Source organism: Dermacentor silvarum, unplaced genomic scaffold, assembly GCF_013339745.2.
Source record: "Dermacentor silvarum isolate Dsil-2018 unplaced genomic scaffold, BIME_Dsil_1.4 Seq15, whole genome shotgun sequence".
Taxonomy (NCBI): domain Eukaryota; kingdom Metazoa; phylum Arthropoda; class Arachnida; order Ixodida; family Ixodidae; genus Dermacentor; species Dermacentor silvarum.
This window is the reverse complement of record NW_023605761.1, coordinates 44,242-60,641: the sequence shown is the minus strand read 5'-3', so window position 1 is coordinate 60,641 and position 16,400 is coordinate 44,242. Positions and strand designations below refer to the sequence as shown.

The following is a 16,400-nucleotide window of genomic DNA, read 5'->3' as shown; positions in this document are numbered from 1 at the left end:
GTCACCGTGCGCGCCTGCCGACCGGCCCGGCGCCAGCTCGCCGAAGTTTCGTTTTCTGCCGTTATCGGGAAGCGGGCGTTTGCCGGCGTGGGCAGTTTCGTTGGGCGGCCTGGGACAGCCCCGCTGCTTCCCGCTTCGCTGTAGCCGCAGCGTGCAAGGTCAACACGTGACTAGAAAGTAGAGAAAGCATAAAGGAGAAAGAAGGGTTCACTGCCATTTTCTACGCGTGGCTACGGTAGGCTACGGTAGCGTGAATGAGACGTCGGCACGTGCACGCATGTTGCGGCGCAATGCAGAATCGGCGACCTTGCCATTTGAGAGAGGGTCAAATTTCCACCGCATTTTTTTTTTTTTTTTGTTCGCGCGCGACATTAAGGGGTCTCTCCTAAGCTTTTACTCAATGGCGGTGCCGGAGCAATGCCGGTCGGAGGCGCCGCCGCTTGATTTGGTTCAAATTAACGAGATTCGACTGTACATTGAATGCAAACGTTCTAGCCGCATTCCTCGACTGTCGCATATGCGTGGTGGCTCGGTGCACACGTTTTGCATATGTGCGGGCCTTGAAAATTGTTGCTTTGGTTATAGTGCGGTACCGCTTATAGTGCGGATATTCGCGACTCCGGCGACTTACGTTATAAGCGGTCTACACTGTAGTAGTAGTAGTAGTAGTAGTAGTAGTAGTAGTAGTAGTAGTAGTAGTAGTAGTAAAACTTTATTATATATTCAGAAACCAGACGGGCTCCTGCCCCAGTCTCACAGAGGGTGTAGGGGGTGAAAAATGGAGTTTGTCCAGCAGGGTGATGCCCCTATTCCAAGGCCTCACTAGCACGGGCCATCCGCTCAGCTCGTTGGATCAGTCAGAGCTGATCTTCCAGGGCCGTGCTAGACAGCAGCGCCTCCCATTCATTCCATGTGCCGTTTGTTTCACGTTCTTCTGCATGTTCTGCACACTCCCACGTGATGTGAAAGAGTGTTGGTTTTGCTCCACACCACGGGCCAATGTCTCTGTATGCCGTGGGGTAGATCAGGTAGAGTGTGTGCAGATTTATGTAGGTTTTCGTCTGTAACCTTCGCAACACGGTTGCCTACGCAGTGCTGAGTTTGCCGTGTGGGGGTGGATAGATTTTTCTATTTTCTCTAAAGTATTTCAGGCAAAGCAAGGGTCTAGGAGTGTAGGGTCCTCTATTGCAGAGTCCAGGGCAGCACTGGGGTGGTCGCTCTCATTGCATTTTCTTGCGTTCCTTGTTCTCTTACTATTGAGTGGCAATTGTGGGGATGCTAGCTTGTTTTCTCTACTTTACAGTTAAGATACAGCAGAAAGTGGGTTGTCATAGTTGAGGCAGCTACAAGAGACAGTGCTAGTGCTCTATACTGCCAGTGCCACCTTGTTACAAGGTAGTGTGGACATGTGAAGAACTTCGTTGCTCCTGCAGGGCTTCGGGACATTAGTGTGACTGTGGACTTACCATGCATAGTTTGGTTAGCTTCGTGAGCCATCTTGGATAAGGTTTGTAATTTGGCAGCAAAGCACGGTACTTATCGGCATAGGTGAACACCTGTCGTGTAAGGTCCAGTTGACAGTGCTGCGCTCTGGCCATCCCCCATTTATCAAGTAAAGCCTGTCATGGGAAAATTTCTGACCAAGCTCTCTTGGCAGTGAATCCAGGCTTTCTAATTCCGTGGTTCAAGTTCCAATCCAGACTGACAAACGAGGCATTGATTGTCATGCAGGGAATACATACCGGCACAATGCACCTGTGGCATTTGGTTCTCTTTGCAAATCACCTACTTGTAGTTTTTTTTTTCTAAACTGGATTTTGATACGGATGCTCCTGCACACATTTATGTTTCCATGTGCTAGAACCTTATTGTGAAAAACTTCACAATATTCAGAGGAGGGCACATACGCGTTGCATGCAGCACCACAAGCAGGTGCCCTTTATGCATTGTTGTGCTTTCACGGAAGAGCACGATGACTTTCTTTGTGACTATGACCAAATTTTTAACCACAGGTCGGAAAATCTGCCTGCTGCCGCAAGAGTCCGGAAACTGCGTGGAGTTCCGCGAGCGGTGGTACTACAATGCCGAGGAAGGTCGCTGTCACCGTTTCTATTACGGAGGCTGCGACGGAAACGAGAACAACTTTGCCTCGCACCTGGAGTGTGAACAGACGTGCGGTCAGCCTGCTCCGACTGAGGAACCCGAGGAAGAGTTCCGGCATGGTGAGGGACTCGTGTGTGGGACCATTCTGACTATGCGAATAAGAGGGTGAAATACAGAATTAGGGATTTGTAGCCAGCCTAGGCAGAGATAATGTAATGATTCTATTTCTGCACTATTATAGAGTTTTAGCTTGTCAATATACGTAATTATAGTTCATGGAATGCTAGGTTCTCAGGCAGTAATTTGCTGGAAGTGGAGCCACTTGAAATGGTTGAGTGAACAGGGACCACTTGGCAAGTGGGACCACTTGAAGTGGTTTATTGAACAGGGACCACTTGGCAAGTGGAACCACTTGAAGTGGCTTGTTGAACAGGGACCACTTGGCACGTGGAACCACTCAAAGTGGTTTATTGAACAGGGACCACTTGGGAAAGTGGAACCACTTGAAATGGTTTATTTAACAGGGACCACTTGGCAAGTGGAACCACTTGAAGTGGCTTGTTGAACAGGGACCACTTGGCACGTGGAACCACTCAAAGTGGTTTATTGAACAGGGACCACTTGGGAAAGTGGAACCACTTGAAATGGTTTATTTAACAGGGACCACTTGGCAAGTGGAACCACTTGAAGTGGCTTGTGGAACAGGGACCACTTGGCACGTGGAACCACTCAAAGTGGTTTATTGAACAGGGACCATTTGGGAAAGTGGAACCACTTGAAATGGTTTATTTAACAGGGACCATTTGGCAAGTGGAGTGACTTGAAGTAGTTTATTGAACAGGGACCACTTGGCACGTGGGACCACATGGCAAGTGGAATCCGTAGTGGTCCATATGCATAACTATATGTGGTCTGGACCATATCGCTATCAATGGCCACTTGAAAGCAAATGAGTCCTGGTGTGGTCCAAGTGGTAACATCTTAATGGCCGCTTGAAAGCATGTGGGACCACTTTAAAGACCACTTGGCAGCAAGTGGGACCAGTTGTTGTCCAAGTGGTACCACTTCAATAGCTACTTAAAAGCAAGTGGGATCACTTTTAACCACTTGAAATCTTACTTCAAGTTTTCGGCTGGGAATTACTGGAGACAGACGTGAACAGCCAGATTAGTGGCGCCATCTTGTGGCACAGAGTTTAACCAGAGAGGACACAGATCTGTTATTGCAGAAATTAACCAAATTATGCTTATCTGCTAGCGTAAAACATAGGCAGTGATGCAGTCGACAACATGCAGCTCTTTTTTTTATATACTGCTTCACCGAGAGCACTCAGGTACACGAAAATGTTTAGGTGTTATCGTTGAATAATCAGTGGTAGAACAAAGAATGTTGCTGAAGCCAACATTTCGACAAGGGGACTTGTTTTCCTCAGGACAGCGACTGCTTTCCTTAGCAGCGTTCATGTATGCATAGCTCACTCTCCCCCACCCGATATTTCTTGTTCCACCATTGTTAATCACTTTAAGCCTCCATCTTCCTGTGAACCTCTCTCCTGTTGGATAAAGTGTCACAAGTTGTCGCTACCAGCCTTGTTATTGCCATCCACATTTACGTAAGGAGTAATACGTGCACGGACAAACTAAAACTGTCTATTGTCAAGCTTTCTCAGTTGTCCGAGTCGTGCCCTGCCAACGTTATTACTGTGATTGGCCAATCATGAATGGAGGACGATAAAAAGGGCACAAAATTCAGCAACAGGAATCCTTACATTACTCCAGTCCCCAAGGTTATGTTCAAATATTACGTCTAGCTAGAGTGATGAATTGTGGTCCTGAAAACTTCACCACAATGTTTCTGTGCCAAGAGAGCACTTATTTGCCGAAATAATTGCACTTGAAGCCTGTATGGTCCTTAAAGACAACAGGTCACCAAAGAGAATCCGTGGAGATACGTCATCCATATGTTGGCGTATCACAGAAGTCCTCCATTGTGCCGGTGGTCCTGGGAGGTCATATCCTGCCACCTGGTGAATGACGGATGGCTACACATATAGGGAACACCACTCCCATGAACGTCAACCAATCAAGAGGCAGCATGAGCGAGTTCTTGTGTGATCTGATCAAGTTGGCTCAAGCGAATTTTTTTCATGTTCATATGCAGCCTAATTACCTTTTTATTATTAGTGGTAGACTATTGTTTACCGGATGTAAAGATGAAATAGGACAATGTCAGGAGCTGGTTCTGTATGTGCACAGTACTGGCACCAATGCTGTCTTGTATTTATCTAATTTTCTTGCTCTGTTTTCGGTAAATGTGATGTCTTGGACAACTCGGCACACTTATTTATCGCTTTATCTTGACCTAATCTTTTCCTTTGGGTCTCTTCTAAAAGGAGCCCTGACATAAAATTTGAGGGGTCGTGAAGACAACTCAAATCTGTGACTTTTAATGTCTTGTTTCTTTTTTAATATTGTGTAGATTACCCTGCAGCATGCATGGGTGTTTAAATGAAAGCATAGAGGCCCTCCTCATGTAAGAATTCAAGTACCGGTTTGTAACGTCTTATTTTCCATAAGCCGAAACGTTTAACTGTCAGTGTGACCACTTCGCAGCTAGGAAGCTTGAAAAATAATTTTTACATATGAGTTATTGCCTAGAATACAGCGAGTTTGACCTTAAAGACTTTGTGGTCTTAAATATATTTGACGATGTCTTAAACTTTTTTCAAGTGTCAATCCAATTATCGCCTTAGTTTGTTAATAAGCTTTGTATAGAAATTTCAAGTGTTATTAACACCCTCTGCGACTTAAAATGGTTTGCATCATTGAGATTCGGCTGTATGCAATCGTCTCATCTCAAAGACTGGCCTGCTTATTTGTCTTTTAATGTATAGCACATATCAGTAGCTTACATCACAGTACAGCACATTTTTAAACTCCTGCGCAGAGTTCTGCTTCATGACTAGCGAGGCGGGCCCCTGCACCAACATGGAGGTGCGCTGGTTCTATGACAAGCAGGATGGCGTGTGCCGCGAGTTCTACTATGGTGGATGCCTTGGCAATCGGAATCGCTTCCGGTCCCGCAGGGACTGCGAGGAGCGCTGCTTCAGTTCACAAGGTGGGTTGGCAGCGACAAGCTTCTTGACACAAAGGGGAAAAAAAAGTGTCTAGAAAATATCAATGATCATGAAAGTACTGTTGCATGCCTTGGAAAGTCATTCGTGTCGAATTCCTGCATCCTGCTTTTTCATGTCAATAACCTGCTTATTACCCGAACAAAACAACAGGTCCAAAGTGTGGACATGAGTTATATGCAGTAATGCAAGATCTACTGACTTTTTTTGAGCAGATATGATTACGGCCGCCTTCTACTGATTCACTGATTAATTAACAAAGTCTACTGACTTTACATCCCTTAGTAGAGATGTGCTTATGTACCAAGGTTATAATAGTGCAATAAATGCCCAAAAAGCCTCCAGTGTGTGTTGTTAAAAAAAAAATAAACTATGAAGATGATTCATCTGCACTCACATATTTATCCAAAGGGGCATTTGTTTTTGACATGTAAAGTTTACGTAAAGTTATGCCATTCACCATCAGCGATGGTTTTCCAAGTCACTAAAAATGCTCTTGTGAACCTTCATGTTGGAAAGGTATTGGACAGATTCATGTATTATTCAACCTTCATGTCATTCAACCTCCATTTATTAATTATCTTGCAACAGGCACCTGTGCCGATGACGCCAGACACACATCTAAGCAAATCGAAAGCCTGTAAACAGTGAAAATTCCAAGTAGCAAAAATGAAGGTACTGCTAAGTAGTGTGGACTTGTATGTAATTATGTAGTTCTAAGAAAGGTCTACAGAGGACATAGCAGGTGCATGGCAGGCACAAATTAGATGACACAACAGCCTAGGTTTAGTAAGCCAGCCTCCGACTCAAGACTCGTGTTCCATAGACAATGCATTCTTTCCATTTTCTTTTGTTACTGTTGAATTCTAAGCATTTCTGAGTGTTTATTGCATGCAGGTTTAACGGATATATGCATGCCCTGGTGTTTCACATTTGTATTCTTTCAATTCCAGGTATTTCTTGTGGGTGTTTCTTTAGGGGCAACGCAGTGAGCCTGAACAGTACAGCCCATACCCCATACATACCAGCTGTGTACTGCTCAGTCATGCATACAAGCACTTGCATTTACCGTGTTTATTCAGTTACAAGGCAGTCACGATTATAAGACAAGGGTGCCACTTGGAGGACCCAAGAAAAAAAAATATATTGCCTTATAGTGTGGCTTCACGGCAGTACGCCGCGATGCCGTGAAGCCACACCTAAAGGCAAAATTCGCGTATATGGCGGGTGATGACTTCGAGGCTAAAGATTCCGGGGAAAAAAAAAACCTCGCCTTATATTCGAATAAATATGGTATGTGGGCTGTTTATTACGTTGTATTGATCGTGTTGGGAAATAAATTATAGATAATAATCTTTCTTGCTGCAGAGCATCTACATTTGAAGGAGTATGTCTCGCAGTATATCAATTGATTTCTGTTGCTCTTCTCACTTGCTTGCCATCCTACTACTACTACATGCAGACCTGTGCATGCTGCCGAAAGTGCAAGGCCCGTGCAGCGGCACGTTCGCCCAGTGGTTCTACGATCCCGAGACAGACCAGTGCCATGAGTTCACGTACGGCGGTTGCCAGGGCAACGCCAACCGCTTCAACGACCGCGAGTCCTGCGAGAATCGGTGCCGTAAGGGGGCGCCGCTGCCTACAGAGCAACCCCCCATTGAGCGTCCCACACCCCTTGGTGAGTAACGTGAGTTATGGTTGTGTGGTACCTGAAGAGGGCCAGCCGTTTTTGACGGTGACATTCCAATAGCGCAAAGTGAAACGGAAATGGAGGAGGATCCTATTAAATATTTAAACACGAATCAAAGGAAGTGTGGAAATCTGTAAAAAAGAATAGTATTTTTTTATTTGTGCAAATTATATTCATATGAGTTCGCAAAGCAAGGGAACGTGTTTAGTTTACATGAAGAAGACATATAGTTCAACTGTAAAAGGTAATGTAACATGAGGTGCCCTACACAGTATAAAATTAAGTCAAAAATGCCTTATCTAACCCTTTTCAACAACGAAACACACACATACACGTACTTATGTCTTGCACAAACATAGAAAAGCTTTGTGTAATATTTAGCATTACTGCAGCTAGTATGTCCTTCTTAGAAGTCCCTTCTCGTGTGAAAGATGCAGAAACAAGGTATTGTGCACTAGGCCAATGCTACAATGCATTTGGGGCACCATATTGAAGTTAAGTGTAGCATGCGCAAGAACAGTAAAAAATTTACTCCTCAGTTCGTTACCTAGATGGCACCTAGAACAATAGCTACACTGCGTTGATCCACACCGACCGTTCTCACTCTCAAAATTGCTGGGCCCTTGGCATGGAGCAAGAATTTTTCAGGAGGCAAAACAGCGCTCGCTCCGGCATCCTAATAAAATCATGGTGGAGGGCACAGCGCCGAGGCGCCCTGTGTCACTCAACTGAACTCGTGCAGAACTAGAGGACAGGCGTGGCGCACTCGCCGCAGAGGCTCGCCGATTCAAGGCCATCCGGGGCCATCTGTGGCTAGCCGCTTCTACGCGTGAATGGATGTGCTCGTTTCTAAGGCTGGCGCTTACTTCCCCAAATTTCGAAGCAGTGGCACAAACAACAGTACACAAACTCGTGGCAAATGTGGAAGGTGGCAAGACGCCCCATCTCATCTTGCTCACCGAAGCACGTCTCCGCCTTACCGTAGCATGCCTACTGACCTTCATTACATTCACATCAATATTGTGTTAAATTCATGCTACTTATCATTAGGTTGCGAAAGTGCCCTTGTGAATGAGTGAATGTTGTTCGATGCTCAACCCCCCCCCCAAAAAAAAATTTAATATAATGAGAAAATAATAATACACATGGCCCCAGGGCCTCAGCAAGCCCATCTCCTTGATCCTCGTTTATTTTATAAGGAGCAACCTCCTTTATAAATTAAATTTAACGTTCTTATGAAATCACAGTAATGTGAAGAACCACATGAAGCCAACAGACAACGACGACAAGTAGATCATAGAGGGAATTGTTTGTTTAATTAAAATGCAGAAATTATAACTAAAAGAGAAATTAAAGTGGATTACAAAACAGCTGTCCACTGGTGGGATACAAACCCCTGTTATTCCATTACGCGTGCAATGCTCTTTCTTACCTATCGAGCTACCGTGTCGCCGTTTTCCTGTCCACTTTCTTGAATATTTATGTACGTGTACCACAGTTAACCCTGGGAGCATTAATTGGTGCCGTCACTCACAGCCGTGACTGGTGGTGCTGGCTTTCTCATGTACCATTTTGCTAGCCCCCCAAAATTCCCTCAGACGTGACAAACGGGCTCTTATCCCTCACGTGCCTGCTCCCTCCCTCAAAACCTTACAAGGTGGAGGAAGTTTTCCTGAGGAGGATATGGGCTGGCTTAGCCCTCACCCCTGCTGTCACCTGCAAGAGAAGGGGCTTCTTCAAGGACCGCACCAGCTGCCCCAACTGCCCCCACAAGACACCAATGTGTACCGCCTGTTCCGGACTTGCTCGGGCACACGACGAATCTAAGAGCCCTTGCTCAGATGGTGTGGCCTCCGCGTTGACCCACACACTGACTTCAACATGTGGAGTCAAGGAGGCTGTAATTACAGAGCCTTGCTGGACTTCCTGCACGATGCGGAGTTACATTCACATTTAAAAGTGCTTTTTTTAGCTATGCCTTTAGACAGCCTGCCTCTAACTGAAAGAAAAAAAGTATTGTGTTGGGATGTTAAATCAATCAATCAGTCAATCAAAATCAGCCTGTATTTTCACAATGCTTCTCTCCCTCTCTGTTTCGTAGATGTGTGCACACTCCCCAAACAGCCTGGACCGTGCTATGGCAATCTGCCGATGTGGTACTTTGACGCCGTGACTCGCGATTGCCGCAGCTTTACCTACGGAGGTTGCGAGGGCAACGACAACCGCTTTGAGTCTCGGGAGCTCTGCGAACAACGCTGTGGTCGGCTTGCTGCAGGGCCGGGTGAGACCTCCTTTGTTGCCTTCTCACGGACTCTTTCAGAAGCGCCGTGTTACGTCTGTCTGGCATGAACGTGCCCAGGATGCTCAGTGCGTTTCCTTCGGCGTGTTCACGACAGGTGTCATTTAGATTAAGTCAAGCATAGGCTACAAGTTAGGATGCATTTCTCAATATGGCGGTTAGAGCAGGGCTGCTGAAGTGTCAGAAGCAGACAAGTGACACAAGCACACAAGTGTAACAAGCGTCACAAGCGCTCAGGCATCGCAAGCGCCTCAAGCATCACAAGCGCTCAAGCGTCACAAGCGCTCAGGCATCGCAAGTGCCTCAAGCAGCGTCACCATGATGCGTCACGGCACCATTGAGAATATTATTGGCAGCACTTACGGCATTGTTTGTGCACCCTGTTTTGGAAATTGAGTGATAAAGGGCAAATTTTCGTGGACGAATACCTCGACGATAGTTGACGTTTTTCAAACAGTGTAAAGTGCTCTAACCTCCTGTGGCACTCCTCTGCAATACCGCCATTCCAGCATAGGCCTTAAAAGCAGTTATTTAAAAGTTTAGCAGTAAACTTTAGTTAATTAGCAAATCGAGTGCAATGACTACTTGCTTACCTAGTGTCCACTGCACTGAAGGAATAATGAAGAAAGCACCTTCACATACATTGAAAAAGATTTTTTCCCATAAAATAAATTACCTGTTGATAGTGTTTTTCTTAACTAACGTTAACAGAAGCTTGAAATATATTGCCTGTGGCATGTAGCACGATTCTACTTCTTGAGCTGGATTACTTAAAAAAGCCGACATTATTTGCACAAGAAATCAAAATGCGTAATTGCTTATGACATTTTTTTCTAATTAACTTAAGCTAAATACTTTACAGCACATATTGCAATTTATGAATTGCAGTGAATGAATTCGTAAGTCATATCTACATGGAACTGAATTCTGAGGATGGCATCAGTTTCGAGATATGTGTTCTCAAAATGTGTGATGAAATGCACATGGTGTGCTTAAATGCATAAAAGGCATTTCATTTAAAAATTTAGGGAAACAACAGGAGCATTCGTGCCTCAAGTTTGACAGTGCTCATCTCAAAACTGGCATTAGTTTCAAAATTCGTTCCGAGTGGACGTACCTTGTAAAACCACTGGCTTGAATTTGTAAGTGCAGTGTGTGTGCTAATGTAATCAGTTAAAATGTTGATTAGTGAGATTTTGTTAATTAGTCAATTACGCATTTTATTTCTTCTTCCAAGTAATGTCTGCCTCTTTGAGTAAGCCAGCTCAATGAGTAGATTTGTTTTATGTTGCCACATCCCGTATCATCGCCACGTGTATGTGCCAGGCCATGAAGGCGACTCCGAAGTAGCGCGGGGGTAAAGAAACAGAGACGCCACCGCCGCCTTGGCTCTTTGGATGAAGCCATTTTATTCGTGCTGCATGCCAGCTTTCTTGTCTCTCCTACTACGTTGCAACAATATGCCATAGGCGATTTTACAAATTCTGTTAACATTAAAGGAAGTCCTTGACAGATGTATGCCAGTCTGACAACTGATACATCAAAGACAACGAAGCTGTACAAGCGAGATCTCTAAATCTTTCGGAAGCACTAGAGGTCTCTTTGATGGCTCTTGAACACGGCAGCAGTGACAGCTCCCAAGCAGGTTGCATTACAGCACCACAATGTGTCAGCTTTCACTGCTGTAGCTGTACAAACTTCTAGCTGACCTATAATGTGGAGCCGGTAAAATGCGACAAGAGAAACAAAAATTACGGATTTCTGGTTAACAAGGCTGCGTATATATGTTGTTCTCTATTTGAATGAGAGATACGCAAGAGAACTTTTATTTTATAATCATTGATCATTACATTTTAATGTAAATTTGGGGCTTCTGCACACACTGGGTCGCATTTACATTTCACATCGAACATGCTGTCGCATGCTGGTTTTTGCTGCACAAAAACCGTGGCGGGACTCCCCTTAACAGCTTTGCTATAAAACAGGTGGCGTGTGTTTACTTAGCATGTAAACCTTGTTTGATGACCCCTACACCCCTTGCTGTAACTGATCAGTCATGCCTATAACTGTCCTTTGTGTCTGTATAATAGTGCCATTGTCTGAATGCAACATTTGACAGTCAACACATGCTTGTTGACATTGAACGGGAGTTTGTGAACAGGGCTTGACTGCAGTGCATGTTTGTTGTGGTCACTGCTACACTTGGCTCCTTGCGATGTTTGCATGTGCAACTTTTGTTGAATAGCTCGCTGCCTTTTGTCAAACTCTTTGCTCATGTTTGTCTTGATCTTTGTAGCCGTAGAACCACCCACCCGGCATCCGTCTAAGCCTAGGCGCATTGGAAAAGGTAACACCATCCCGTACTAATATACACTTGCATGCCTTCTCTATTGCCCTGCGTGTTCCTTTACTCAGTAATAATTTGATGTATTAAAAGTGTTAAATGTAGTACATACTAATACCTGCAATAATGATTAGTAATATTTAGTGTACTTAATGTTATACCAAAGTGCATTCTAATGGTAATAACGCTTTAATTATACAGCATGTATAAACCAGACTATAAGTCGAGATATTCTCTAAAAAAAGCAGGATAATGTTGCCCCTCATCTTATAGGGCGGTCTTTAGCAAAATGTCAGCCGTCGTCTGGCAACCTACGGCATGCATGCTGGTGAATGCATAGCCAAAGTCATATCTATATTCAAACATGATTCCTGCAATTTTTTTTTTCTTGATGCACCTTCTTGTGTGCTTGTGTGCTCTTTTGCGACCTACCTCATGCGTGATTTTTGTTTTCTGTCTGGCGACTGATACGAGTTTCGGCATGAGGAGGCTAGTTTTCAAAGGCATTCAAGATAAAAGTTGTAGGCTTCACCAAAGCGAACAGCAGCATGGCCGTTCAGCGCCAGTTTGGCGTTTCTTAAAGAGAGAGCTTGTGATATTGGCGTGCACAAAAAAAGGAGCACTATCACCGTGCAACCCACGTAAAATGGGATTTCGTAGGTGTCCTGCAGTGCATTCATAGCTTAAGGACGACCGGTGCTACCACTGACTAAGACGTGATTACCGGTGACTAACACGTGACTACTGGAGACTCTAGCTATGATGATGGATGAACGATGCCGTTGCGAAAATAAGCACTTACCGACATTTTTTTCTTTATTTTCATTTAGAGGTAAGGGGTCGACAATATTCTGGTTTATATGGTAGTAGCACTACTGGATCAAGTTTGTTCGTAAATGTCATGGTGGCAGTGGTAATGGTGGTGATGCGCGGATGTTTTTACAATTTCGAACTGCCCTAATTCTCATTTAACTTAATTTTATTTGGTCATAACAAAAAGACAGCGTACCAGGAAACTGAACTTGCAACTGGGTGAACATTGTTTCTACGCTGTATTGTAGTGAAAGCACATTGGTCACTGCAATACTTTGCATTCCTACATTAGCGTTCCTTTTGTAATAATCTGGAGAAATTTCATTCTGTGACAGGAGGTATGCCTTAAATGATTGCTGTTTAAGTTAGGCTATAGGGATACTATTTTCGTATATATCGCTTTACTTCCGAAAGGCTGAAAAGAAGAGGGGAGAGAGAGAGACTTTTGGCTAGCCCTCCAGCTCCTAGCTCCTCAATATAAACATAGCTAGCATATAGAGAAGATTATCATGCGCTAGTTACACTATATAATGGATAATTCTGCTCTGTTAATGCTGCCAAGGAAAGTAGGGTTTGGTTATTAAGCTGCCATGAGAGATAAGCACCTTAATGTTACTCATATCAGCATTCACTTAATTTTCAGTTCACTTTTGAGTAGAAATTCTCCTTTTTGTGTGTCTGCCACTATCCTGGCTTTTTTTTTTCTCTTACTGGCTGTGCTACATGTCACGATCAGATGTAATCTTTCTAGAGAGGCCAGTTAGTATAATGGCAATAACGTTTAGAAAGTTGAAGAACAACAGAGCACGTGGTTGTGTAGTGCAGACAGTGCTAAGCAAGGCAGCGGCGAAAGCTGCAGAAGCTGTGACTAAACTGTGCAGGTATATGCAAGAAAACGGCCGACGCCGGTGACTGCAATGATGTATATGCTCGGTGGTTCTACGACGTAAAGAGCGGTGTCTGCCTACCATTTGTGTACACCGGCTGCGGAGGCAATAAGAACCGGTTCAAGTCGCCTGAAATCTGCATGAAGTTCTGCTCTGGGGTTACAAGTAGGTGGAGGTGGCCCATCAAATGTTTCTCGCATGTAGATATGGAAGCTCTGCTCTGATACGTGCTGCATGCTTGTGCATGTGCTAATGCGAGCTGACTGCTGTTGCATGAACTGTGATATGAGCAGGAAGTAGTACATTCTGTGGTTGCTGCATGGAACTAACTGAAAAGGCGTGCTAAGTTTCAGAATGTTAAGGATGGTAATCTGGAGTCTTAAGAGATGCTGCTTCAGCTTGCATCAGCTTTACGGCACATCGCATGTCGCAGCTGCATCGGTACCACTGATGAAGTCGCATGGGCTGTACCTGCCTTGTGCAGTAGTTTTACAGAGTGAGTTATTTAGGGTGCGTCAGCCAATGTTTATGGTATCTGGCGCAGATGCCAATGTTATGTTTTCTTGGTAGAAAAAGCTGCCATAAAGAAGAAACTGCCTCCAGATAGTATTCAATCCTGAGTTCATGACATGTGAGGCGTCGTGCTTGTTTGGAGTTGTCATCGTTGTGCGGCCACGGTCATCATTATCAATAACATATTGTCCTCATAATTGCCGTGCTGTTGATGTCATTGCTGTCCTCGTTGTCTTTATGGCATCGTTGGCTGTCATTGTCATGCCATATAATTTCAGTAGTTTTTGTGTTGGTGTCATCTTTGTGGTCATCTTCTTCGCTGCAATGTTGATGTCATTGTCTTTGTCATCATTAAGGCAGCTTTGGCTGTTTTAGGTGGCACTCGAGCCTTTCTTTTGAGCATCTGTGCACAATTTTTATGATTAGCATACGTGGTGAGAGAGGCCCGTGCATGAGCATGCTTCCCATTGGTGTTGCTTTTTACACATTATCAAATGCGTTCATAGGATGGGCAATAAAAACATGCATTAACGGGTAGTACCCTCACCCCTATGAGCCAGTTTTATTGAGTTACATGAAAACAAAAGCATTAATTACCAAATTATATCATTATACCCGAGATTAGAAAGCTTGAGCTAGTTTAAAATTCACATTTTCTTTAGAATAGTTTGTGTAATGGAAGTAGTCAGTCAGGTGGAAACAGACAGTCTTTCCTTTTTTAACCTGCGTGCAGACATATATTACAGTGCACGAAAGCCTGTCGTTATACTATGGAACGCTGAAAAGCTCCTATGACAAAACTGGAATGATCAACTAAAGTTTTTCGTAAAGAGTAAATACTAACAGGAAGATAAAACATTTGTAGAAACACTCTAAGTAACAGCAGGACTGAACATATAAGGGCTGCTGAGTATCAATTTAAAACGCCTATATTATTAAAATTTTTCATAACCATAAGAGACATGGAGATGCAGTTAAAAAAAGAAAAGAAAAAAAAAAGAAAAGAAAAGGATTCTAGACATTTTTTGTAAGCTGTATGACAAGGAATTCTGGCACGGCTGTGGACATCTTGAATAAGGGGACATTTTTGTGACAGTAAGATCGAGTGAGGGATTTAACCGTTAGTAGTGTTCAGAGCTGTCAGCAAAAGCATGCCCACATTTCATTTTGTAATAGCTTTAACAGCTCTGTGCACTTTCATCTGTCAACTTGCACTAATCATGGCTAGCAATCGTTCACTAGAGCTTGGAAACCAGCACACAAAGCTCACAACTCTCAATGACATTCTGGCTCACGCATTGTTTCCTAATGAAGCTGAGTTCCTCACCTAGCAGAACCGCACCCTGAGGCACTGCTTTGATCCTGGTGCTTGCAGTGGACACCCCCGAACACGAAGTCAGTAAAGCCGACTCGGACGATAAACAGATGCCACCGTCTCCTCGGGAGCGCGAGAGACCAGACGAAGAGTTGGACCCACGCGTGAAGCCACCGATGATGGTCACGCCATTTCCGGTACCGTTCCCCTTGACACCGGCAGCTCCACCGCAGACGCCAGCACCGGAGTGCCTGCCATCAAACTGCGAGGATCTGCAGTGTCCCCTTGGGAAGAACCAGACTGTGGACCACCGTGGTTGCGTCCAGTGCCGCTGCAGCAACCCTTGCGAGGTAGGTGTTTATCTGTTGTCATTGTCAACAAATATGACCTGCAGGTTCTGTGGAGAATAGGCTGAGAATGAGGCCATAGAGGTGAACAGAAAGAAAGAGATAGCAAAAAGAAAAAGGGAGTATACCTGGGGTGGGAGTGCTAGGAAAATGGTAAAAGAAAAAAGATAAGCCATTCAGTCACAACTTAATTATGACTGACAGTTGTTAAGGGGCTACTAAACAGAAATATGAAGTGTAGCTGGTTTAGTTAATCATGAGTCTGGACAATATCGAGAAGGATAAGTCCCAGCACGAGCAGAGGCTTGGAAATCCGGTAGATGCGCAAGAACGAAAGACAAATGGTGACCAAAGATGGAAGTACAGTTAAACCTTGAAATAATAAACTTCATGAAATTGAAGTGTTTAGCATTTTATAACTTCTTTTCCATAGAACACCATGTATTTAGAACCTCAATATAATGAAGTGTGTTTATACACGATTTCAATATAATGAAATTTCACTTTGTGGAATCAAAGCCACTGGAAACTTGGCTCTCACGTATCTGTCACCAAATTTTCCGACACGGAATGCCTTTAAGATTTCTGCCGTTCTCTGATCATGGTGGTATTCTAAGCCGGCTGTGGCTTCGAATCATGGTTCGCACCTATATCCATTAAAGTGCATAATTATACTAGAGCTTCTTTTATTGATTAAATCATTCCTATATGCTTGCCAAAATCACTATTCAGTTTGAATGTCTCAGTAAAGTGCAGTGGGTGATTCTAATAGATTGATTGTAGTGCTATACTGAAACCTGTATCATAAAAATTACACCCACAGATGTGTTATGCATTGTCAGTTTATGTTGTAAGAAACATTTTAGAAGATAAGCAGGTTTCCAAGTTCCCTTTACATCTGCGTTAAGAATAGTCTGCTCTACATCGAAGCATCATATGACACTTATCAAAGAGAC

General features: G+C 44.0%; 1 protein-coding gene across 1 annotated transcript in view; it reads left to right on the top strand.

Annotated features, from left to right (window-relative positions):
* LOC119434663 (papilin) overlaps positions 1-16,400 on the top strand; it is a 105,002-nt gene that overhangs the window by 69,529 nt on the left and 19,073 nt on the right. The window contains exons 29-35 of the mRNA XM_037701759.2: positions 2,013-2,222; positions 5,050-5,220; positions 6,699-6,914; positions 9,028-9,207; positions 11,522-11,572; positions 13,264-13,434; positions 15,158-15,447. Coding sequence (XP_037557687.1) covers positions 2,013-2,222; positions 5,050-5,220; positions 6,699-6,914; positions 9,028-9,207; positions 11,522-11,572; positions 13,264-13,434; positions 15,158-15,447 — 1,289 coding nt within the window. The remainder of the gene's footprint in view (positions 1-2,012; positions 2,223-5,049; positions 5,221-6,698; positions 6,915-9,027; positions 9,208-11,521; positions 11,573-13,263; positions 13,435-15,157; positions 15,448-16,400) is intronic.